At 42.5% G+C, this 25,590-nt stretch overlaps 3 protein-coding genes across 5 annotated transcripts in view; 2 read left to right on the top strand and 1 right to left on the bottom strand.

Moving 5' to 3' along the window:
* Positions 1–875: 875 nt before the first annotated feature.
* fxr2 (FMR1 autosomal homolog 2) lies at positions 876–14,190 on the bottom strand. Of its 2 annotated transcripts, none has more exons than XM_008287168.1 (17): positions 13,470–14,190; positions 10,463–10,515; positions 9,347–9,440; positions 8,638–8,709; positions 7,181–7,329; positions 6,888–6,981; positions 6,406–6,522; positions 6,100–6,270; positions 5,925–6,003; positions 5,611–5,768; positions 5,037–5,123; positions 3,219–3,438; positions 2,951–3,130; positions 2,215–2,406; positions 1,963–2,070; positions 1,765–1,853; positions 876–1,669 (listed from the first exon to the last, which is right to left on the bottom strand). In XM_008287168.1, the coding sequence occupies exons 1-17, from the start codon at positions 13,518–13,520 to the stop codon at positions 1,559–1,561; spliced, it is 2,025 nt and encodes a 674-aa protein (XP_008285390.1). In that variant the 5' UTR covers positions 13,521–14,190; the 3' UTR covers positions 876–1,558. The 2 variants fall into 2 exon arrangements, with proteins under 2 accessions (XP_008285390.1, XP_008285391.1); XM_008287169.1 differs by having other exon boundaries at positions 5,659–5,768.
* A 3,299-nt stretch (positions 14,191–17,489) lies between these two features.
* haus4 (HAUS augmin-like complex, subunit 4) lies at positions 17,490–22,048 on the top strand. The gene is made up of 9 exons (XM_008287167.1): positions 17,490–17,661; positions 17,958–18,097; positions 19,481–19,612; positions 19,785–19,925; positions 20,081–20,177; positions 20,308–20,453; positions 20,874–21,004; positions 21,224–21,292; positions 21,421–22,048. The coding sequence occupies exons 1-9, from the start codon at positions 17,595–17,597 to the stop codon at positions 21,605–21,607; spliced, it is 1,110 nt and encodes a 369-aa protein (XP_008285389.1). The 5' UTR covers positions 17,490–17,594; the 3' UTR covers positions 21,608–22,048.
* Positions 22,049–23,982: 1,934 nt separating this feature from the next.
* Positions 23,983–25,590, top strand: part of dock11 (dedicator of cytokinesis 11) — a 63,897-nt gene continuing 62,289 nt past the window's right edge. For both annotated transcript variants that reach the window (XM_008287166.1, XM_008287164.1), the window contains exon 1: positions 23,983–24,201. In XM_008287166.1, coding sequence (XP_008285388.1) covers positions 24,097–24,201 — 105 coding nt within the window. In that variant the 5' untranslated portion in view covers positions 23,983–24,096. The remainder of the gene's footprint in view (positions 24,202–25,590) is intronic.

The raw sequence follows: 25,590 nt of genomic DNA, 5'->3' as shown, positions 1-25,590 counted from the left end.
ACGCGGGCGACCACGTGCCTCCACGCACCTGGTGTGTATGCCTCGTGTGTGTACCTGTGTGTCATGTGGCTCTCATGTCATTTGAAGCTGTCCCAATCCCACAGTCTGCAGTCTCCAGGCCCCCTCCCTCCCCAAACCCACCCCACTAGCAGCACCCGTCCCAGAAAAGGTGGTCGCCCTCGTGTGCATCCGGAGCTGCGCGCTGCAGTGGTTTAATCAAGACACTAGTGTGGCTGGAAGCTAGCACCGCCGCCCCCTCCGACACCGAGAAAGAGGCACGGTATAGTTCTCTTTTAAGTCTAAATCTATAGTTCAAGTCTGCCGTCCGTCTGGTCTCGGCCCGTCCGCCCCGGACCCTCGAAAGACCGAACGCAGGCGAGAGGAGGAAGCGCCTCGTCACGCGACGCCCCTCAGGCCAGTTGATAAATAGAGATGCCTCACTGTGTGAACCCGCCCAGGGCTACGTTGTGTTTTGTCACGTCGCCCCCTCCCAGTTTTTGTTTTGTGGTTGCCAAATATCTCAACCGTGCACACACAAACACACACATACGCGCGAGCACGCACATACACGCACGCACTGACCCCAACGCCGTCCATTCTACGCGGAATGAGGACAAGCGCCTTGAATTTCGTGTTTGGCACCAGACTTGTGTTTTGTTTTTTTTTTCTCCTCACGTTTGGCCAGCCACTCCCTCCTGGTTTCTGTATCCTCCTTTCACTCGTCACTCCCTCACAGGTCTGTTCTCTCCTTCAAACCGAAAAAAAAGAAACGAAGAAAAAAAACAGAAACAACCTGGAAGAACGCCTCTCTCTCTCTTTCTCTCTCTCGCTCTTTTCTTCCTCTCAGGAAACAAAAACAAACTTAATGGAAAAACTCAAGTGTTTTTTTTTTTATTTGTTTTTTTTTTTTTTTTTTTCAAATTCAAGGCACAATGTCTATCAATATTCCAATCTGTCTGTCTGTCTGTCTTTCTGTCTTCACTCCCAGGTTCAGTGTGCGAACATCGCGTCACATAAGCTATTGGACTGTCTGCTCATACGCCGCTCCCTACAGCTTACATCTCTCTTGTCTGTACTTTTAACACTGTTAAGAGACGCGTCTGTTTTGGTTGAGAGAGCGACCGCCAAGTCCAAACCAGTGATAAACAATGAACAAAATAAACATTAACAAAAAAAAAAAAAAAAAAGAAGACACAAATAAAGACAACCATTTCGAAAACAACAAAAAAAGTCTCGTCCTGTTTCTCGTGTTTCAGTATTTTTAAAAATCAAGTCATATCCACCAGCTCTTTTTTGGCAAGCTAGTTGTTTTTTTGTTTTTTTTTTTTAAATAAGCACTAAGTACTGATAGATAGGATAGCATACACCGTTAACGTGTGTTTTTAAGTAGATGCGTTTGTCGTTTTTTTGTACTTTTTCACTCTCATAGTATGAATTCAGGTATTTTGTCAGGTACTTTTCACTCATCTGTTTAAGGTTTAAGTTAATGCAAGCAGGGACAGAGTTTGCCATGGAGTCTTGCTCTAGACTTGGGTTCGCGAGGGGCGGGGTCGTCTCTTTATGAGACCCCGTTGACCAGGGTCAGGGTCTCGCTGGCCGAGGTCATGCTCTTGCTGGGGGAACGCTGGGTGGGCGTTCGCTCATCCTTCTTGGCACTGGTGCCGTTCTCCTGTCGGTGCAAACAGTGGGGTGAAAATCGTTATCATCCAATTATCTGACCGATTTAAACAAAAACTACATCAGGGTGGGAATTCCTGCCTGTACCTTGGGTTCAGGGCCAGTGTGGTTTTCCTTCTGGGGCAGGTTCTGTCTGCTCTGGGACTCAGCACGGGATATGTAGTCAGCAACAGTCACTGCAAACATTCAAATCTGTTAGCTACAGCAAATACTGGAGGCTGCATTGATTCCAAAAAGAGTATTTTTTAAAACAAATTTTAAACTAGTAAAATACATCCGACTCACCACTTTCAGCTGGCTGTCTGTCACGGCTGGTTGAACCTCCCTCTGGGCGGTTGCCACGGTTACGGCGGCGGCGGCTTCGGTTGCGGCGCTGAGGTCGGGCTTCTTCATCTGACAGTCGAATTGTAAAATATGGATTAACGTCTCCGATATTGTCACAGTTTCTTTGGCTTTAATTTCAGAGATTAACATTGGCCACGAACAATGGCGACAATTCATAAAGCACAGATGAGAACAGAACGCCGGCGCTCTCACCCAGTCCGTTCTCACTGGGGCCCGCCTGGCTGTCTGACTCTCCGGCAGCATCCATCACGCTCGGCTCCTGGTCGTTGCGGCGGCGTCTGGACCGTCTGCGGCGGTCTCCCATGCCTTCGCTGAGGTCTGCGTCAGCCAGCTCGCCCTCACCCTCCAGCAGGGAGTACGGGTTACTGTCTGGGTCCCTCAGCACTGGAGGTGTCACAATAAAATTATGTTGCAACTCCACTTGCTCAGCCTTCATAACACTCATCATTTTCGACGACAGAGGTATGAGCATTTCAGTTTGAACTGGTCAAAATGATAGCTAACAGATATCTCCATTGGACATTGGCACAGCAACAGTGTTAGCAGAAGTAATGGTGGTTACTGTGGTGGGCGAGACCATCAGAAAATGCAGTGAAAAAGGAAGAGCCCATCAGCAAGGAGTTTGTGGAGAATGGGAGCTTCATTCATGAGAGCCTTGTGGACGAAATGTACAAAAACTCAGGGCTCGGGTCGGCCTGACATGGTGCTAAATGGGTTTGTCATATGCAGACACAGCTACAGTGCATCTGAAACGTCATTTCACCTCGTCAGAACTCTAATTCAATAAATTATATATACTGTACATCGTGATAAGATTTTTCCTCGGCATCACAACACGTCATAATTCAGCTGCCACACTCTCCAATGTGCACAAGCCTTATGTATGACACTACGCACTACTCCAGTGACTACTTATAAAAATAAATACCTGAGCTGATGGAGTTGGAAGGCTTGGATGCCGGCCCTCCACGTCCTCTGCCCGAGTTGGTGCCTCGGCCCCTGCCGCCTCGTCGGGAGCCCCTCTCATCGCTGCCTATGCCGCGGGGCCTCTGGTCTCGCTCGTTGACATCCTCCGACTCGGAAGCGTTGGACAGTTCAGAGTTTGTGCCTGCATCAAGAAGAGACAAATGATGTTAAAAAATGTAATATTTAATTACAAACAAGACAAAGTAACATTACAGTGCCTTCACTCTCACCATATCCAGAGTACTGGCTGTTGGAGGCCCTGCGTCCTCTGCCGCGGCCCCCGTAGGTACGAGAAGTGTGGAGCGAGTTGCTGCTTTCGTCTGTCAGGTAGCCTTTCTCCCGGTCAACCCCGGGGCCCCCAGTTCGGCTTGGGGGAGCGCGATACCCAACCCCGATCTGACGGAGCTGCTCGTCAATCTGGAGACGCTCGAGGCGCAGCTGCTCCACCTCCTACAGGGTGAGGAAACAATTGTGGATATGTGGTGTGCACATTAGAGGCTGCTCTTCAGAACATGGCTCACTGAAATGTGTGATCAAAATCTTTACTCTGACCTACACCATGATGTCCACTTGTCATTAAATGTATGTGTTTTTGGAAACAGCACAAATGAACAAATCTCATTTAAGTAAATGTGTTGTAAAGCAAAAAGTATTAATAAACCCAATTAAAACATGACAAAGTGAATATTACAATACTTTTTACGAAATAAGAAGTTGTTTTCTGACTTTCAATTTGGGTGAATGCGATCAACTTCAGTTATTTAATGACAGCCATTTTTTTTGGTCACCCAGAAACTGTTGTAGTCGTAAAACTCCTGTGGGTCTGGGCTGCTTTTGTTCTTATTATAGAGCCTATCACTCCACCACTAAGTGGCAGTAATGTGTAAAGTTAAGTGTTTCAAAGACCAGGAGCATTTCGCCTTAGCGCCCACCTCATGGCTCCTGAAACACCTACCAATTTTGAACAGATCCACTGTGATTGGCTACCTGGGTTAAGCATTATTCGCAGTGGTCAAGGTTAGGATAAGCAGCTGCATCTGTCACAACACCTATTACTCTGCTGCTATCTTTCAGAACAAACCCCTGCTGAATTTAAGATGAGGAACAGCCAGAGTTGTCTCGCTGTTAGAACACAACAGGTGTGTAGATGTGGTTTCGCGTTGTTTAAATGGAAACTGTCTGTCACTTTTTAATCTCTTTGGACAAAGATAACGCACTGTGGGGCAGCTGAAAGAGCTTTATAGTCTGTTCTCAGGTGCTTACAGTCTCAAATGCATTAAGATAGATTATCAGTTGGTTCATAGAATTTTGCTGGCAAAACTATGTGACAACAAATATAAACTTTGTCATGCTTGATGATAAAACACATCTGTTTAAAAAAACAGCTATTATCATTCGAGAGCATCCCAATTTCACTCTTTTCACGAGCCATCCTTATAGTTGAGGGGAATGGGCAACGGTGTCTAGTGACAGCCGTGCACTGACAGCAGTTTCTATGGCGGTTTAACGGTGGGTGATTTGGAAGAGGGGGTCTCACTTCGCAGTGTGACAGCTGTCTCCACCAATGACAGCTGAACCTCAGGAGATGTGTGAAGGAAGTAAGGCAGGAGGGGTTGTAGGGAGGGGAGGTCTGATGTTATTTTAGAAAGCTGAGGGTCCAGATAGCTGGTAATCTATACTCCAGCGTACCCTTCACCCCCATCCCAGAGAGAGGGGGCTATTTATAAAAGCACATGAGGTAAGGACAAAATGAGGTGCTCTCAGCAGCTTTCCTCATGTGGTGTTGAGCAGGCGGGAGACAGGTGACCAATATGAAACGACCCTGCACATACGCCCACTCCATCATCCAAAAGCATCCCGCCTCTGTTCTACTAATTACATAAAGGAACGGTGCTTCTCAGAAATGTATTTCTTCTGCTACTCAGTGCTCACATTTATGGCTTCAACATAGCTGCAACATACGGTTCTCTGCTGAGAAGTTTCTTGAGTGACAGAAACAGATAGAAAAGGTCAGTGCTGCCATCTATTGGTGAAAACACAAGACCAACCTGGAGATAGGACACATGGTATTCCAACAGGGCTTGAGCGTTGCTGATGTTCTCCTTAGTTCCGACAAACACGAAGGGAACCATGCCCTGATAAAGCGCACGCACAAAAAGAGGGAAATGAAAGTTGAGTGTTGTTATTTTTTTGGGGGGGAGAAGCAGATAATCATCAGAGTGATATTATCGACTTAGCAACACCTCACACCAAATTTTAAAAAAGTGCTGAATTAAAGACTACTTCTGAAATAATTGTAAGCTTAAAAATTACATGAAGCACACTGAACAGAAACACACCACCCCATCAGAGAAAAGGACAGCCAAGTGCCCACACACCCAATATAACTGGCGTATGCTGAGCAGTGGGTTGTGTGTGTGTGAGTGTGTGTGTGTGTGTGTGTGTGTGTGTGGAAAGCGATGAAAAAGTGCTAGTGACAAAACAAGAAAGACAAAGCAGCAGAACGGAACAGATTCAAGGCAGACAGACAGCACATGGGAACCTCGGCTACAGTTAAGTAGCTTTGGGGAGGGGAGGGGGGTTATTTCGGGGACTGGGAGCCCAGCCGATCGGTCCATTCACCTCTTTGCCGCCGGCAGTGTCGTCCCTGCCTGCCCCCTGCCTGCCTACCTCCTCCCGGGGAAGCTTTTTGTCGTTGTCTCCCTCGATCCTGACGCGGACCACGCCCGACTTGTCTACAATCTCCTGGATGACTTTGCCGTTCTTGCCGATGACTTTGCCTGCATGAGGTTGAGGGGGTGGGTGGGAAAGAAGGGTGAAAGAATGTCATAATAAGGGAGCATGTGCGTAGTTATGAGGGATAGGCAACGGTGGCGAAGTGGCATGTTGTCACCGGCAAAATGAGCTCTCTTAGGAATGCTGTGTTGCTCACTCACCTACAAGGTTCCTGGGTACCTGAAAGTAGTCTTCTTTAAACTCAAGATACTCTCTAGCCTGTTTCACTGCCTCTGGCGTCTGCAACACAAACGTTAGAATATAATACAGCACAGTATCTAACCGCATATTGAAACAAGAACTACCCATTAAATACAACAACATTTAGTTACATACCTCTCCATAAATCCTGAACGTGCAGCTTTCCTCCTCCAACTCGATAGCTGTAACACCAGGCACCTTCCTTGCTTGTTGGATGTTGGCACCATGGGAGCCGATGGCGAGGCCCATCAGGTCCTCCCTGACTCTCACCTCTTCCTGGTATGCTGATGCTAACTGCTTACTTGTCTGGGAGGGGAAAACACATAAGATGCTTTGTGTACAAGTGTGTCAGCTAAGCTCAAATTGACAGCTGGGTGAAATGATCACAGACGACCTCAGCGTGTTTGACAGAGTGTCCACATATGAGAGGAGTAGGTTTACCTCCAGATGTTTGGTGGCTTCTTCATTACGGGACATAAGCATTAGCTTGGTACGGATGCTGCGGAAATGCATGTCACTCAGAAGAGTTGCACGCTTTACTGTGGTTTCATTTGTAGACTGTGAAGATAATAAAAAGGGATTAGGGAATGACTTCAAAAATCACATCGAAACACAATGATCAGATTTAGATTATCATCACTTGTTTAGTCAGTGTTTGTGAATAATGAGCAAGTCATTGGAATCTTCAATTTGGAGAGTTGTCACTGTATTTGTTTTGTCTTAAAAACAACAACCAAAGAACGCTTGGGGGGAGGACACCAAATATGTGGCGAGATCTGGATTCACATCTATACACCTGTGCAGAAAATCCCTAACATGTAGTTTTATATATTTGTGCGAGAGTGACTACAGCTCCTTTGTGTTGGGCCATTAACTTGTTCATGAAGAGACACCAGGCTGAAGTGTGTACTCAGAGTACTAACCAGAACAATGAGTTCGTGTGTTTGGGCACTGTAGAAGATGCAGTTGGCTCCGATAGCTTTCCTGAAGTCTTTGTGAATGTTGTCATTTGCACAGCTGTCGATAAGAAAACAATCCACAGGAGAGTCAACCTCGTTATTCATTCGGCAGCACTGGAGCGTTCTAACAATCCTGCTCGCTGAGACAACTTGTGATGTGAGAACTTGAAATTAAAAGAAAGATGCTGCGTGCCAATACTAATTTATATCGAGTAAAGAAATATTTATTGTGTGTAGCGTAACAATGCAAGACTCACATGTCCCTCAGGTCTTCTGGGATGGGGATGGGGACCTTGTGGAAGGAGTTTCGAGAGGAAGGGCTGTTGGGGTTGAGGGGCCTGATGCGCTCCGATGTGACGATCTCGTTGTACGTGGCGTCGCAAGCCGCATATTCAATCACGTAAAACTGAAAACAGCAGAAAAGATACCGATTTTTAATGCTGTAGCTAGAAATATCAGAGAAAAAGTTATATACAGGGCTGAACTTCTGCATCTCACCCATATAAAAATTCTAAATCTCCTGTGACTGTATAAACGTATTGGCATCTCTCAAGTTGAAAAACCTCAAAACCAAACTGTATAGTCTATAGTTTCATTTGTTTGGTTTACAAAGCTACACTGCTCTCCTTCAATTTCACAGAAAATGTGAGAGGAAATCAAGAAGGTGTGCCAGACTAAGATGCAGAGAAAGATTTTTATTTATTTTTTCAAATGTAGACAAAGAACCACCATGAGTGAGTGCACCAGCGAGATGAACACTGCACACTCCACGCTCAAAGGACCGAATTAAAGCCATCAGTCAATGCTAGACATTCCTGCAGGCTCTTATCAGACTGCTCCAAATAACAGCACTACACCAGCAGCGAGTCCCTTGGCACAGTAGCACTGCAAAGCTGTCCTTTCCATATCCCACTGACCCACTATTCAACCTGCGGCTCACGCTGATGATTTAGAGTCAGCTGCTGGTTGAAATTATCTGAAAATTTAAATAACGCCACCCGCGCCTGTTAGAGTGGTGCAGATCCACTTTGACACAACAAGTCAGCGTGAAGAAGAAGCACAGGGTGCAGGGGGAAAGGTGATTTGAAGGTACAATGTCAGACCCATTCAGGGCATACTGACTCTTTGACCTCATTACCCAGCAGGACTTATCTTATTACACGTCTGTATTCACTCTACATACAGCAGTAAAGCTCAATAAACAGTTACTGGCAATACAACAGAGTGCTGAGGTAAAGTGGAAGACGACTGCTTAGCCTCTATTACTGATAATTAAACACCGACACTCAGAGAGTTATCCTCGCTAACTCTTATCACAAAGTATCATCCTTTTCAACTAAATAACTCCAAGACTTTTACGCCTCAGGCACGAAGATTCAGAAACAATTCAAATTTCCTCACTGCATTTTCAACATATTCAAGCCACTGTGAAGATTAGGCAAATTAGGCCGGATTAAGTAAACAACTGCGTGGTTGAAAATGTGTTTTCGCACACAAAAAGACAACAAAGCGGCCTCCCGTTGTTCTTTGTAATTTAGGGATGTGCGACTATGGTGTTTGAATTAATGCTGACAGGCAGACGAGGACAGGGGGGTTGAAAACTCAAACATGTTTTTTTTACTCTTCAGCTGTGTTCTGAATGAACAGGAAATAAAGTTTGTATTTTGTTCAATTTAACCTCTTAAAAAGATGTTTTTTTAAAGCAATCACTTACCTCTCCCTTCATCATTCTGACCCGCGCCAGCCACCAGCCGCACGGCTCCTGTTCGTTGGCCCTGGAGTAAACCTAAATAGAGACATATCCTGAATAACAGCTGAATCAGACACACACACACAAAAAACTATTACGCCCATTAACTGTGCCTCCGACTGTAGTGGAAAGCAAGATGCAGCTACAGTGAAGATGCTCTTGGCTCCATATTAAGTAAGCAAATGGCTATGCCCCGTAATAAATGCAATCCTACCGATCTAGTGTCTAGCATTTAGCAAAGCAAACAGGATGCATGGTGTGTAACTAACTGTGTGTGGCTTAATATTCCAATGACAGTAAGAGACGCTGCAAAATAAAGAGTGTACAGCTTGTGTAGGTACACTCGGAACAAAATGCATTCGCTCTATTCAACTTCCTTATTAAGAGTCAATATGCTATAATAATATTCTGCTCTAATCTGCAGCCCAAAACACAGGAAAATAAAGATTTGTTGTTTAAAAAGCATCAATGTAGAGATAGTTTTCTTTTAGATTTTTTTCCCCATATCGTCGAGGCTGCATGGACATCCAAGGAAATGACAGTTGAAAGTCAGTACTAGCCAATAATAATCTGTCTGATGAAGTGTAAAGACACCGAGGCCCTGAGACGTGGGGGTTAGTGAAATTTCAGGTGTATGAGCTGAGTCAGATAGATTCGACGTGGCAGGCCTCACCTCCACCTCCTCTCCTTCACCAATTTCCTTGTGGTAGTCGGCCGGAGGAGGCAACCGCACGTCGCTGAAGGGCAACTGTCTCTCTGGCTGCCAGCTAGATGAGAAAGAGGCAAATCACAAACACTCAACGATCGCACGAAACAAAATTAAACACTGCTGTGTACGTTTAAGAAGTCTAGCTCGAGGTATTTTTTCACTCATGTTACACTGGGATTGTAGAGCCATATGTGTATATTACCCCACTGACTGCTGTGCACCACATTACCAAACATAATGAAAATAAAACGTGAAATGGCTCATTAAGTTTAATGAGGAAGTTCAAGAAACTGCGTCTGGACAGTAAGTGTAACGTTAACTGTACGACGTCCCTTTTTGTATTAAATAAGAACTTGAAAATAGCTCAACAGAGTGTCATGAAAGTCAATGATTTTCAAAAGGTTAACTTTGAGATTATTACACCGGGGCGCATAAAATAAAAACCAGCTCCTTTTTATGTTCATTCAGTATTAATATCTCATTAAACCTCTCACGACTGTTTTGAAGCTTAGATTTTAAAAGAACTTTAATCCGAGAGCCTTTTTTTCTGTCACTATCAACCAGAAACATGTGTCGTTCATTCACAATCTTATACAATGTGCTACTCCAACACCTCCATGTGCGCAGAGAAAGTAAAAGGAGACAGAGGGACGGGGGGGAGCCATCCCAAAAATGACACAGGCCATCATGCTGCCACCCCTCCCACCTCGCATACCTTGGATTACTATTTTTAGGAGGACCCTGATCTACACTCAGAGCCAAGTAGATAAAGAGGGAGCAGAGGAATGAGTGAGTGGGGGTGGTGGCAGAAAAGGACAGTAGGTGGGGCTAGGAGTATAGGAAAGCATGCCACCAGGATAGCAGGGCCAGGAGGGGTTACAGCAAGAGGTAAAAAAACTGCTAGAGACGTGTATGGACAGCTGCATGCCAAGCACAGGTGCTGAAGAGGACAATTTTAAATGCCCGGGTAAAGCGCAATCCTGGGCCAGCCATCGTAATTCTCAATTACTACAGTTCAAGCTTCGTTTTCCCCATGTAAGGACTAGTTATCATAAGGCAGTCTGTAGCCAAAAAACTTACTTGTTTTCAAATACAATTGTGAGTGAGTCTTCGTGGACATCTTTGATATAACCCTAAAAGACAAGGAGAGAGAACAAATTTTATTCCCATGAATGCACAACAGAAAGATAGGGACGGGGCTGGGAGTGTTTGATTTTGCATGTAAACAACACAGACAGCTGGCTTGTAAGCCATGCTAGACCAATACTGTGACTGTTGCTGAAAAAAGAGCATCTAGGGCTTTTTTGGAAGCCAAGACATCACATCGCTGACACAATTCTCTGGCTGTGAATTGTGTGCCGGATAAAGTGACGAGGAACACTGACTCCTCCTGACAGCACAGACAGCCTGGAAATCTCTCTTTCTCACACACACACACACAGACACACATACAGACACACATACAGATACCCAAACAGAATTAAAATGCACGAGCCCGCTTTTTGTGTGTACATCGGAAAACAATAGTTTTACACGAGGAATGTTCATGAGGGCACATGTACAGGGAGGGCAGGCACTCAATCACTCGAGCCTATATGGACAGATTATGCGATAGCCCAAAGAGGGCTGTTATGAGAAAGATGGTCTTGAACATGTTACTTGTCCATCCACAAATCAGCATGCCGTAAACTTTAACCAACACCCCCAGTGCTAAGCAAAGACGAGACAGGAGGAAACTGGTGGGTGTGACATGTCTCTCAGTGTGACACTACCGTATATGGGACACAGGGATCAGTCAGTATCTTCAGCTGCGAGCATGCTTGGGAGGGGGGTGGAGGTTGCGGTGTGGATTCACCTGCTAAGAAGGTGCTGCCTTTGCACTGGAAGAGCTGGCTAAAGTTTGGGCCAGGATCTGGGTCAATGTGTGTGTAGATACAGTAAGATTTCTACACCCTTTAGGCAATTCTCTCTTTTCTTCTCTCCTTCTATTCCTGGTTAATAGTCAAAACATGCTCTGTATCTACATGAACACAAGTAGCAGGGGACAGTTGGCCACTCACATTGCTGGGTCCCAGCATTTGACCTGACTTGATTCTGGAAAAGAAGTCAGCAATGAACACAGGTCTGAGTAGAAAAAGTGCTCATCCTCCATTTTCCAGAGGTCACATTAGGAGACAGCTGCATGTGCATATTCTGTAAGGGTAAGTATTGCTTCCACTGGGCAATACCAGGTCAAAGGGCAGGCAAGCCCTCCTTCTAGCATGACACGACTGGTGGAAAGATGGGAGCAGAAGAGGGTCATGGGCAGCTTCACGACACGTCATCCTTTTGCCAGCAACCGCATGCGGGTCCATGTAGTAACCGAGATCTTTTGGACTAAAGGTACCGTGTTTGCGACTGTCCACTTACGCAAACAGATAAAGACGGATAACACAGCTTTTCTACACAAGTATCCAAAGTGTTCAGATGTATCTGATGAGCTGACTTAAAGTAAAATATTAAAAACATGGGCAAAAGAGGTCTGTATCGATGTTCAACATTCAGCTGAAGCAAAATGAGTGTGGCAATGGCGTCATAATTAACAGAATACACAACAGTTTGAATCCTTATTTAGGCTTTTATCAGCTTTCCTAGTATGTGCTTGCTGCTGCAAAAAGACAGACTATAAATATGACAAAGTGCCATTTTCCTGACAGGTGCTGTATTCCCCTAACAGGTTCACAAATATGCTCCTGATTCGTAGTTGAACAGGAAAAACTGACTGACTTACAGTGGCAACAAGGTGAACGAGGTGAATTTAAAATGTAAAATCATTTCACAGCATGCGCCAATCACAAAGTGGGATAAAAAGCAGTAAAGCTTTTGCCCCATTCTCTCCTGTCAAGGATAAAATACAAACTGGAAAGTGACATTTGGGATGCCACTAACACAGTTGTGTGTCCATGTCATGCACAAAATAAGAGCTGTGAGATAACAGAGTTTAGTGGAAAGTGTTCATTCACGTCAGAGCCAAACTGTCACCCTGTAAAACAGAACAACAGGTGAAGCGGCATGAGGAGAGTAAATATAGGGTCATCACTAAACCACCATGTGGTTGTCTGACCGGCTGAAAGGTTGAAGATAGAAAAGACAGAGCACATGGACAAATAAACGTGTTTCAGCAGAGAAATAAAACTAAGAAATGCCCTCAAAGTTGAGCCCTGAAAGATGGAAGGAGATGAAAGAGTTATTTGCCAAACAATTATGGTATGTTATAGGGTCAGGTCACCCCTCAGTTTCAGCTGAAATCTTAAGAAATCTGTGTGTCAGAATCTGCAGTAATGACCAAGACCTGGGGCTGTGTGACTGACTAAGAACAGTGACATGTAAGCTCTGTTAATAAAATCAGAGTGCAGAATTAAGTGTAAAGCCATCCAGTTGCCATTTTAGTGTTGTCTAAAACAAGCTGTGACACAGCAGCAACAATGACTTCAAGTCATGTGTCTAGAGAGGAAAGTATGGTTTCTTCTGAAAATCAGGCAGAATAGAAACAGAAACCACTGTAGTTCTTCCTTGTCAAGGAAATAAACATGAGATTAAGGTGCAGCAATAACGTGGGTTGGGCCACAAAACACTTAGGAAGTGTGTGAGCTTTCATGTAGCATCACATCACACTTGTACGCAGTAAGTGCACAACAGCTGTCTGATTAGCAGCTCGCTCCTGTTTTAAATGAATTTATAGCACATTTCATAACAAAATGGGACGCTGTGAAAAATACTGAATGCCATTACAAAGCTGTGGGAATCTGTTCCCAACGGTATAGCCTTCAAACGTATTCACATCTGCTGAAAATGAACAAATATAGGCCATACATGGTGATGACAAGTGTACCTAGCTTGAGTGCTAGCTACAGCTAGCTGCCCACCCCACAATGGCCAACCCTAGTGGAACAGAAAACCATCCCTGTTCGTCAGGACTGGACCGAAGCTAACATTAGCCAAGTAACGGTTGGCTAGGGCTGTGCTCAGAAGAACAAACCCCAACAGTTTTTCAAGAAACAAAACTTTGAACTGGGACAACTACAAACTACGACTGTAACCAGGTTACCTTATAGAAGGCCCCATTCGAGCCGCGAACTTCCACGGCCAGCCCGTCCATACTTGTCGGTAGATCCCCACGGCTGTGCTTGTCTGTAGCCGTTATGACTCCCTGCGAGTCCGGTAGCGTTACCACCCCCAGCTTCGCCGGCCCTTCGCCGCTCTCCGGCCGCTTGTGGATTTCCAGTGTTTCGGGTGGAGGAAGAGGGGCAGAGGTGAAGGGGTTGGGGAGATGGGTGTGATGGTGTCAACTAATGCAACGCAGACGCTGTCTCCAGCAGCAGCCAGTCAGGAGGAATCGTGTGTTTTTGTCTGAAGGTGGGATTTGGTGCTCGCGACCTGAAAGGCACCGCCACGAGCGATGGTGAAGTCTCGACGTGCGCGAGGAGGAGAAGCGAGCTAATGATGCTACGGCAGGAGGATGCTAGCTGATGGATAATTAGCTGGGAGGCTAGCTATCAACACCTTGATCCCGTCAGTTTTCAGGGATGCTAGCAGGCTAGCATTTGATAGCCTGGCTGCGTTTGTTGGTTGAGCGTGTGGCGCAGTCGCTGCGTTGAACAATTTCACAGAAGTCGTCACCGGGGGCCGTTCCTTCAGTCTGTGGTGCAATTTTCAGCGGCGTCTCTTTCCCAAAAAAAACGGTCGTAATGCACTACCACCCGGCGACTCCTTACTCCAACTACCCGTCCCCTCAAACACACGCCGATAGAGTGAATCAGAGAGGGACTGAATGACCTCGAACACCCCACCCCTCTATACGGAGGCCCGCCCATTAGCAAACCCACGTTTTTAATTGGCCAGAGACGTCAGCAATCAACTTTGGCTCTTTTTAATTGGCTTAGCAAATAAGGGTTGGTCCAAAAGCGTGACCAATAGAATCCATAGAGTCGCATCCTAACACAATCAATTGGTGTTATTCCTTGTCAATTACGGTTTTGCTCAAATTGACTGGCTCCCATATCTAATTTTGCCCACTCATTGATGAGTGAGGACCACCAGCTATTGTGTAAACAGCACTACTGGGAAGTTACTATACATATCATGTACCAAGCAAAAGTTACATCACATGGTGGAAAGAAATTGGAAAACAGAAAAAAAAAACACACTGTCTTGGGGATTTCGTTGTTGTTGTTGTTGTTTTGCTTTTTGGTGCATTTTCTGATCATATGCAAATCCACAAATAAATAAATAATCTGTCATAGAATAATAGGTGTAGAAAATATTAAACAGCGTGAGCTCACTTAAGTAAGGGTATGGTTACAAAACAGCACAACTGCTGCACCAAGAAGTCTGGATATGGACAAGTGCTACTGGGAGGAAACAGCTGTGAGAAGCACCCATGAGGGGTCAGAGGTCATGGGGGAAAGCCAAGCACTACAAGAGCCCCGTGGAACCCCAGATTCAATATGAAAAGGAAAGAAAGTGGGGGCAGTTCATTGCTTTGTAAGCATCCTTGCACAAAATCTTGACACAGCTGTTAGAATTGTGCATATGTAAGAAAAAAAAACCTCCCAGTATATAATATATAATACAGACTATAGTGAGTACCCTATGAAGATGAGTGCTTTTGAATACACCAGGCAGAGAGTTTTTTTTTTTTTTTTTTTTGCATGTGATACTTAAATTTATGTGACATATTTGTAACTTGTGATATTAGGTTATGCAAGTAAAATTCACTTGATTTGAGAGCCCATCAAATAGCAAGGCACATCAACTAATCTCTTCTAATCAACTTTCAAGAACTTATAATAAGAAGTCAGAGTGATAATTATTTCGCTTGTGAGCTATAGTCACCATGCAGAGGGATATTTCCGCTTGTCTTTGAATTAATTTCGAAACAGCAAAACAAATCTGGCACAGCAGGAATAAAAAAAAAGAGAGAGAGGAATGTAAAAACTGTATTAACATTTAATAAAGCAAAACAAGACATCTGCATGCAATATCACCTCTGCCTGCGAGTCCATCAGACTCTAGTACAGCTTGTTACTTCTGCTGCAAGAACCAGCCAAGTGAGTGCCTGAGCCAAGGGCAAGAAAATATCAAATCAAAAGTGATGTTGAGGACAACGAGAATGATGACTAGCATCAAAACAGACACTTTCTCTATTCTGAGAACAACCCTTGCAATGAAGCATCACCGCTGATATGCAGCTTAAAATCTATTGTAGAAAACTGAAGAATAAAAACAGAAGATTCAGAGAGTATGTTTTGTTTCCTACGGGGATTGATAATCACCTCCCATTTGTGGTGTTCTTAAAGATCTCTTTCATCCAGTGTGTTTATCAGGAAACATTGTTTTTGTTCGTCTTTTTAATTTACTTTTGGGACAGTATAATTTACATATTGAGACTGAAATGGTTTGGGTTAAGAAGATTTAGAAAGTTTAGAGTACAATGAATTTTAATAATCCTGATGGGAATATCTAAGTGAATTCTGACTGTCAGAAATCAATCTCATCAGCAGACTATGAGAGCATATGTCTGATTTTTTGTTTGAGTTTTAACATTTACAATCCATGTTCTTACAGAGATTGGCAATTTGCATTTGATCACCCAACCTCAGAACTGGCACAACTCGGGAAATGGCATTTGAATTAGTCATGAATTTCATTCACACTTCAGAGAATGTTTGAAGCATGGCTGCTGCATGCCTTACTCCCTCTCAGTTACTTATGACATATTTCCAACCCCTTGATAATAACATGAGACACTTGTTTTGAGTGCAAAGATAGAATGTCTGACGCTCTGATGGATGAATAAGCTATTAACATTGTAGTAAGTGCTGAACTAAACTAAGAAGCAGCTCTTCGGGTTGAGTTGACTGTTTTAAATCAAGAGTTATTATTATACCATTTGATTTATGTAGTTTATGTGTATGGAGTTGCTTATACTATTATTCTCCTTCATTCAGTCCAATGTTAAATGTGTTTTGATGTTATTTTTTCCCAGTTCCTATGCTTTCCATTTGCTTTATGAAGTGTGAAGAGTTGTTTTCTGCCAAACTTATTAAAGTCCTTAATAGGTTTTGGTGTAATTGCCTTTAAAATGTTAGCCAAATGCAACAAAGATGACCAGAATCCTAAAATATTTACACACCGTGCAGAGAATCACTTTCCTCATTCTCAGAAGTCAGTCTAGACTTCTGGTAAATGGCAATGTCTCAGGTTCACTGATGTTCTATTAACATATGCTACAGACTTAATCAGTACAAGGTGATGCATCAGCTGCAAAAACTAAACTGAATCACATCTCCCCATCAGTGTCCTCTTAGTGTGACAAGTGTTCCTCTGCTGAAGGGTTGCTAGCCTATCTTTTTTGGTTTTGGACTGCTATTTTGGAATGGCTCTCAAAAACCATCTCTAGAGACATAGAGCCCAATCACAACCTGGCAGTCTCTAAATGCTCTGCAGATACTTTAAAAACTTTCATCTATTGTGAAAATTGCACTGCACCTTGGAATAGTGGTGGCTAAAGAAATATATTCTTCTGACCTGGAAATGCACCTCTCGTCCGAGCTTTAAGCACTCTCTTAAGGAGATGCTATCTGTTACACAAATTGATGGACGGCATCAGAACAAACACAACACTTAGAGTATGTTTAAAAGAATATGGGGCCCTTTCCTGATACATTATTCCATCAACCCTCATATATAAACATCTAGACTTGTGCTGTAACACAAAGTAGTGTAAATGTAAATTTTACTTGCAGTCCTCATTGAGTGTGTCTGTAGGTTTGGGTCTTTTTCAGTTTTAGTCTATATATCTGTTACATATTTTGAATTTTAACATTCTAAATGAAATATATACATACAATTATACCGTGCATATTTTCATTATTATTGTCAAATAAGATTATTTTGTTATTAAATCGTAATTTTCCTTCGAAATCAATAATTTTCAATAATTTTCACTTGGCGCGCTCCCGCGAACGTCACATGGTTAGGCTGGCAGAGCTCGCGCATGAGACTGTATTGTCCACGTGGGCGAGTTGGCCAATAGGAGGGCTTGCTGCAGACGCGCGCAACTTGATTCAGGAAGTACACGCACCAGTTTCATGTCTTCGTGTTAGAAAAGCTTTTAAAACCCTAAAACCTCCAAATTGTTTGTTTACTAAGGAACACAATTAAGTGGAAAATGTCCGCGGGTCCAGAAACAACAAACATATCGTCGCTTGGGAAGGGAGACGGTTTGCATCAACAGGGTAAGAAAACAAATTTACTGCGTTATTGTTATGGTGGAATGAAACTCAGGTTATTTCAAAATGAGAGAGAAGTTACGGCATAGGAAATTGACGTAGTACTTAAATATTACGATATCATATCCGTTAACATAAGTGACACGATGTTTTATGGATACACATAACAATAGACTGAATGTGAATGAAGCCATGTTGTTAATAGCATTAAGTTTAAGATGCTTCTTTCTAACTAAATCTCTTGACAATGATTCAATGTGAACTGATAATAAAGTTACCTTATTTATTGTCCTTCCACATAGTTCTCGCTTCCTTCCCACTGTGCGACATGACAGAAGAAGATCTGACCCTCAACCCTCAGTTCTGTAAACTTCTGGCCACTCTTGCACAACATGTGGACAAAACCGGACTCACTGTTCAACTGAAAACTGAGCTGGACAAGGTATCAGTGGTTGTTTTCCAGTTTCCAAAATCAAAGCACTTTGCTATGTTTAAGTGGGACCAATATGCTATAGTATGCAAAAGAAGTGAGTACGCCTCTCAGTTAAATGCCAAATGATTCAACATTGGATCACCTTACAGTAACTGCATTATTTCTATGTTAACAAGAGGAATATTTCAGGAGGTATAGAATGAGGCATAGTATCAGTAATTAGAGCTGCAGCTGTGAGAAGCTGTCTGAGATGCTCTCGAAAAACAGATGGGCAAGTGCTTTAGACAGGGCGCAAGGGTTATCAGTGGAAATCAGAGTTTCTGTGACATCTCAGACAATATAAGGGCATTGCACAATGTCAACCATCATGGATCGTGTCCAAGAATTATGTCGTTGCTTACTCTTTGACACAAAACTAAACCAAATTACTTGAAAAGAAGAAATGAGGCCAAGATATATGTTTTTGGTTGAAATAGGGTCTAGCATAGTTGGCATGAATCTGGTTAGGACTACCACAGTGAATGCATAGTCCTGACAGTGAAGAATACAGGTAGGAATGTGATGATATATGGCTGCAGGAGAGGAAAAGTTGTCAGAGAGATGACACGAACATATATTGACAACATAAATGCCGATGAATATCCCAAAATACTCTCTGACAAGAGGACTTCCAGTCTGCACAAGCTTGGCAGAGGTGGAATATTCCAGCATGATAATGATCCAAAGCACACTGCCAAAATCACACAAGAGTTTTTAAAGACAAAAACAATAAAAAATTGTGACCTGGCCAAGTATGTTGTCTGACTTGAATCTAATATAACAAATTTGAGGGTATTTTAAAAAGAAAGTTAGGACAAAGAAAGTATCTGAAGAATCTCTCCAGAAATTTGTGCCACTGCCTTAATCATAAAAAGGATTAAATCTGTCTTCAGGATTTAAGTTGGACATACAAGTAATGAAAAAGTAAAATATTCGAATTTCAGGAATGTTCTGATTTTCTTTTCTTTTCTTTCTTTTTTTTTTTTTTGCATTGAGTTCATGTTGTGGAGCCTAAATTTTTAATATAGCAAACCTCAACTGTTAGTTCTTAATTACTTCCCTACTGCTCAACTACGAAGTAATGCAAGTACTGTAAGGTGATTGAATTATTTGACCTTTAAGTGCATAGAGCATAGAGGTGTTACTCATTTCTGTTGTATACAGCATATATTTGTTGATCTTACAGCATGGTTATTTATAATTACCTACTCAGTAAAGAGTCTAGGACTCCCTGACCTCTACTGGCAACTCGTGAGAACTACAGCAGCACAGATAGAACCACTTCCAGAAGTCTGGCACTGTAGAGTTTTGCGTATTTGTGAAAGCTAACACATCTGGCTGCTTGTTTTCTAGGCTGAACAGAAGCTGCAGAGCCAGAGGAGTCACTGGCTGCGCTCTGAGATTCTCCACAGAGGGTTGCAGGAGATGAGCCAGGACCACTGCGTCAGGAAGCACCACACCATTGTACCCCCTGACCAGAACATGGTACATTTCACAGATTTTTTGCACATTTTACAGCCTGAAGCATTACAGTTTGAATCATTTTACCCTCACTACATTTCAATCTTCCATATAGTGTTTAATTGCCAGCAGTGTTTCAAAGTAGATGCCACTTAAGGATAATAAGAGATATAAAACGTGTTGTGGTTGTTTATAGTTCTATGAGACGATGCAGAAGTCCATGCTAGTGGCTCAGTGCGTCAGACAGCTGGATCCCAGTAATACGACAAACCAGGACCAGCCCTCTGTACTGGGCCTGACCTCCCAACACTTGATGGAGCTCATGCCATTAGAGAAGGTGAGTGAAAAGAATACAGTCTATCCAAATTTAGAATTAAAATCTTGTTTTGGGGGGATTTTTTATAGCCTAAATGAATATAAGGTGTACAGTAAACATGTTTTTGAGGAACGCAAATTTCACATAAAACCATTTTTATATTATTTCTTTACCAGAATGTGCAAAGAATGAGAAGGAGTCTACCCCACCAGCTGGAGATGCATCTCAAGGAAAAATGTCTGAGCCTCCTCTCTTACTATCAACCTGAATGGGGTACAGTAGCTGAAAACTCTTAAGACTTATCCGTGTTATTTAACCTCTTGTTGACTTTCAGAACGTTCACATCACTTTGCTATTCTACATTGACACGATGACCGACGTATTGTTTTGTAATCTCTTCTAGAGAATGAGAGTGAGGGTCTGAAGACCATCAAGTTGTCTCATCTGTCCGCCCAGCTGGACAAAGAGAAGAAAAGAGCAGAAAGTCTCAAGGAGACCTGTCGGGAAAACACAGTTCTTTTGCAAAGACAGACCCAGCTCTACCTTTCTGTGAGTACTCTTATGAATGCATTTGGTAGGGCTGAATGATTTGAGTGCAATTTTTCTGACAGTTAATGTGAATTTTTAAAAGCCAAACGTCTGTTCAATATTTAATGTGTAATAGATTTAAAATATTTAATGAAGCAGTAATGCATTAGAGACCGTTAAAAGTGTGACTGGACAACATATATTTGTAAAACCATTTTCATGACAGTTTGGAGCCTAAGTCCTATTCGCTGCAAAAAGTGCAGATGATGATTAAACAATGAAAATCAGCTCATGGCAGTCGAACCGCAGTGTGCATGCCTGACACAGTATGCATTGATCAGTGGGCAAACTCCAGTACTTGAACATTCTGGTGCTTAAATGATGTGTTTAATTTTCCACAACAATATATTACTGTGTTTCCTTCCTCTCTTTCTCCACCAGGAACTGACAAAATGCATTCAGCTTCTCCAGTCTCTCATCTTGGATCACAGGCTGAAGATCCAGACAGACTTGGACGGGAAGAAATTAGATTACTTTGAAGGCAAATGTGAATTAGTGCTACAGAAGATAAAGTAAGTATATCAGGTGATTCTGTTGAAGTGTACGGGTGCCTTTTAGTGTAAAGCTTTACTTGGGGATCTGATATTGTTTGCTGCATTTTATATTAGGGATACATTAAGCCAGGGCTGCTAATTACCATTTTCCTTCCCATGGTGACTCACAGTCAACCACAAGATGTATAAACCATGCACAGCGTCCTGTTTCTTATGTTTTACTCTTCTTCATCAAAGGACTGAGATGGTGGAAATTCAGTTGGACACATACAAAGTCGACTCAATATCTGCTCACAGAAAAATAAGGTAAGAGGACGTTTGTTTCATCCCTGATTATTTTGAGAGAATATGTGCCACATTGGGCTTGTGTTATTAAGACAGAAACTACATTCTGGCCGATGAATTTGCAGAAACTGACTTTTTCTCATTTGCAGGGAGAAGCTGGAGTCGGAGCTGAAGGCCTGCAAAGCAGAGAAGCAGGCTGTAGAGTTAAAACTGTCCTCCTTTGAGATCTTGGGCAAAGAATTTGAATCCCTGGCTGAGGAGTATTGCAGATTACGGCAGGAAATAGAAATGAAAAACTGGGCTCTGAAGGAATTCACCAAGTACAATGACAAGTAAAGATGATATCAGAGACTGAGATCACAGCTGGCATTTTTCCTTTTCGTTGTTCTTTTTTCCAGAATGGCATGCCGGCATTTGAGTTTAGTACACAAAACACTTCAGTAATTCTGTGGTGAGTTGAATAACTCCCATTAGAGCGCCTGAGTTAAGAATGTTGTTTAATTAACTGGGATTTCCCTAAAATAGCTAAACCTCTTAAGCCCATTTTAATCAGCGTTTCTGTTTTCTTTGTCTACTCAAACCCAATTACAGTTAAAAGCTTGTTTAGTATTGTTAGTCTTTAATAAGATGCATCTTTACATTCCTCTAATGTTGCCATAAGGAAGCAAGAATTGCTCTATTTATACTAACACAGCCCTAAAATGTTCTTCCTGTTTGACAATGAATCATCTGTCCGACTTGATGCAACTTTAATTAAAATAAAAGTGTTTAAATGAATTTTTAATAGATTCTTATTTACACAGCTTACCTCACTTTATGTGTTAGCACGGGAAGATGAGGAGAAAATAACTTGAAATAATTCATTACGACCAGGAGTCTGATTAATGTAATATTCATACTTCTCTGAGCTGAGTGTTGCTGTAAAGGAAATAATATATATGAAGCAGGTCTGGACATGTGCACAGCATCCTTCCACATATGGTGAGTAATTCATGCTCCTCTGCTGGAGCTTAACACTCATCAGTTGGTGTGGTTTATATAGCTGAAATCTAGCAAATGCGTCTTATAAAATGCAATTCTATATATGAAGTTATGTCCATGTGTGCTGCCTTTATCTAAAATTATGTCAGGATTTACATGGTTCTGTTTTGGTTACTAATTAAATCATGAAGAAATTGAACCTTTTCTACACTTGTGTTACAGAAAGATCTTCAATATGAGACAATGAGTACAAATTTGTAAAAAGAAATACAAAAATGTGTATGTGCTGCAGATGGAAGCTGAGAAAAATGTGCCATCAACCTGCAGTTTTCAGCTTCATCCACAAGATGGGGCTATACTACCAATGTTGACAGAGCTCAGCTGTTCCAGACAGTTATGTCTTTCTAAAGGGATTGAATTTATGTCTTATTTAATTTAATTAGTCATAATCTTGTGATCTTTATTTATAATTTGAAAAGAACATGTTCAGCAACTGTTTTAATTGAGATCAAAAAGCTTATTGTACTGCATAAGTTCTCATTTACTTCTACATGGCAGGCTTTCCTTTATAAGCAAATTATAATTAGGTGTACAGCAATTTGCTTTTAAAAAAAAACCCCAAAGCAATTAAAGACATAATGAGACATTATACCACCTAAATGTGTGTAATGGTCGCAGCCTGGCTCTGAAACTGATGAAAGCTAAAAAAAAAAAGAGCTGAATTCCAGCTTACATGGCACAAGAGTGACAAATATGTGTAGATAGCTTTTTGTTTTGTAGTTTTTTCACTTTATTCTTAATATTATTACAGCAACTTGCAGAAACTGTTTAATTTGTTGCAGTTCCATGTACAGTATTTTACTGTTTCCCATCCATGCAGCTAAGAAATTGTGTCCTTAAATGCAAATCACAAGCACACATTGGTTCACAAGAAACTTTTTTTAAGGTTTCAGTAGTCTTAGGCACACATTTATTTCGAAAATGACATGTTAAATGCCCATTAAATTGTTCCCCTGTGTGCCATACAGTAAACCGTCCTCAAAGTCGTCCTCAAATGTAGTCATACCCTCCCATTAAAGAAGGAAAAACTGTCACTGAAGTAATAAATAGAAATTTAATGAAAACCATGACATTGCTTTTGAGTTGTGGTTCAACAAAAATATTAAAAAAATAAACAAACAAGAATGATGGGGACTCATAAACTAATATTTTGTTGAACAACCCTTTGAGGCAATTGCTACAAAATGTTTTCTGTAACTCTCAATCAGACTTCTGCACCTGTTGACAGGTATTTTGATTTTGGCCCACCAAGTGCTCTAATTTGTTCGGGACAGTTTTTTTTTTTAATTATTATTTTCAACCACAGTTCAAAAGCAATGTCGTATTTCACTAAATTATAATTTAGCAAATTTTTATTTATTATTACATTTTTCAATTTCTAGTTATTTGAGTGACTATTATGAATTTAACCTTTTCTTTAATGGAAGGGTATGAATACATTTGAGTGAAGCGGCTGTCAGGTTAACGCCCACTTTGTCGTCTTCCTACATTGACGATCTTCGATGAGTCTGCTCGCTCACTGGGGACACAGAACCGGGTAGGAGTGACGCATCTCGCTGTGTTAACCCCTCTTCGATCCCCCATCATCATCATCATCATCACCAGCAGCAGCAGCAGCAGCAGCCCCGCCTCGCGACGCTCCACCGCTGGCTGCCTTCCCCTCCGACGCAGCTCACATCTGGCTGTCACAAAAAAAAAAAAAAAACACCCAGCGCTTGCCGCATGCTCAGTTTACCCGCGGCATGCCCGTACCCCACACCGGCTCGCAAGATTTGTAAGCAGCGATGTCGGAGGTCCGAAAATTCACAAAGAGGCTGAGCAAACCGGGGACGGCCGCGGAAGTCAGGCAGAGCGTGTCGGAGGCTGTGAGGAGCACCGTGGACCCGGTGGTGAGTCGAGCCGTCCTCGAACCGGTGGCGGTCATTTTTTTTTTTTTTTAAGCTAACTAGCCCGCTACCTCCTCCTCCTCCCTTCTGCTCTGCCTTGAAAGAGGGGGAAGCTGTTTAAAAATGACTCTGTTTTACCCACACAGCCGCCTTTTTTGTTTAATTTTATTTTATTTTTAATTCTTCTTCTACAGTTTTCATTCACTGTCCCGTGAGCTCCGCGTTACAGCAGCTCCGGTATGTCTCTGCATTGCTGCTACATCCTGTTAACAGACAGGAGCGGGTTTAAGACTCTTTTACACCACTCGGCTTGCGAAATAGTGTGACATTCAAGGCACACATGGGTTTTTTTTGTGCGGCTCCTTTTGTGTGGAGAGCAGTTGGACAGCTGCAGCATGGCTTCCCCTGTCTTTGCCTTGGAGCTGTGTGTGTGTGTAAATCAGTGCAAAAGAAATCAGCATTGTCTTCATAGCTAATGTGCAAAGCAAAAGAGGTTTAAATGGGGAAGGTTTTTTTCCTCCTCCTCCTTTGATTGACTGAATGAATGAATAGCAGTGCTGATAGTGGCTCAGAACAGGCTGCAATAATGAGGAAGGATTAGGCGCAGTGGCTTGAGATGAACAGCATTTAGGATCCTGCTGATACAGCATGTGTGTGTGTGTTCAGTTTGTGAAATGATTTTTTTAAAGCCTGACATTGATTTTGAAACTCAACCACATTGATGTCATTAAAGCTCACCTACTGATATCTTGTTTTTCCTATAACTGGAGCCATCTGCAAACTGATTCATTATGTGACAGTGACAAACGAAAAGCAGCAGTCTCCGGCTGTTTAGAGAGCTGAGCTGGAGGAGTTTGTACAAGAGATAAACTCTTGTTCCCTTCGGGATTTGTCCGAAGTCTTATGATGATCATCTTTAACTGTGTGACGCAAAGAGTTTCCCGTTGCAATAATCTTGTGATGAGGTTCTCGTTTCCGCAACAGAGGTGAGTGTTGTGTGTCTTCTTGGCCACGTGTGATGTGTGTTTATCTCTGTTTTGGAGAGATTTTCCTGCTCATTTTATGGGTTAAAAATGGCTGGATCGCGAAACAGAACAAATACTGTTTTGTGAAGAGTGCACGGCCTGTGTTCCTCTCTCTCACATGGGGATTCCCTCGGGCATGCTGCGACCATGTTTCCTCTGTGACTTCCACTGTGGTTTCATTCTTGACGTCTTCATCACTGTAAAGTCAGACCTCCTGGAAGGAACTTTTGCTTTCATGCCTCCTTTAAAGAAGCATGATTTAGCTGTTTCCAAGTAGGAAGTCAAATAACTCTTAAACTGAAAGGAAACAGGCAGAGTGGAGAACATGTGTGTATTTTTTTTTCTTATTGCTTCAGACAACAAATCA

Source organism: Stegastes partitus, unplaced genomic scaffold, assembly GCF_000690725.1.
Source record: "Stegastes partitus isolate 25-593 unplaced genomic scaffold, Stegastes_partitus-1.0.2 Scaffold489, whole genome shotgun sequence".
NCBI lineage: Eukaryota > Metazoa > Chordata > Actinopteri > Pomacentridae > Stegastes > Stegastes partitus.
Note: the sequence above shows the minus strand (reverse complement) of the source record. Positions and strands in the feature narration are given on the sequence as shown.

Bases quoted from the DNA above. Each gene is read 5' to 3' on its own strand.
- fxr2 (XM_008287168.1), bottom strand. From the start codon at position 13,520: ATGGACGGGCTGGCCGTGGAAGTTCGCGGCTCGAATGGGGCCTTCTAT. The intron at 10,516-13,469 runs GTAACCTGGTTA...CTTGTCTTTTAG, and splicing joins CGAATGGGGCCTTCTATAAG to GGTTATATCAAAGATGTCCA. The intron at 1,670-1,764 runs GTACAGGCAGGA...TTGCACCGACAG, and splicing joins ACACTGGCCCTGAACCCAAG to GAGAACGGCACCAGTGCCAA.
- haus4 (XM_008287167.1), top strand. From the start codon at position 17,595: ATGTCCGCGGGTCCAGAAACAACAAACATATCGTCGCTTGGGAAGGGA. The intron at 17,662-17,957 runs GTAAGAAAACAA...CCTTCCACATAG, and splicing joins AGACGGTTTGCATCAACAGG to TTCTCGCTTCCTTCCCACTG. The intron at 21,005-21,223 runs GTAAGTATATCA...TCTTCATCAAAG, and splicing joins TTAGTGCTACAGAAGATAAA to GACTGAGATGGTGGAAATTC.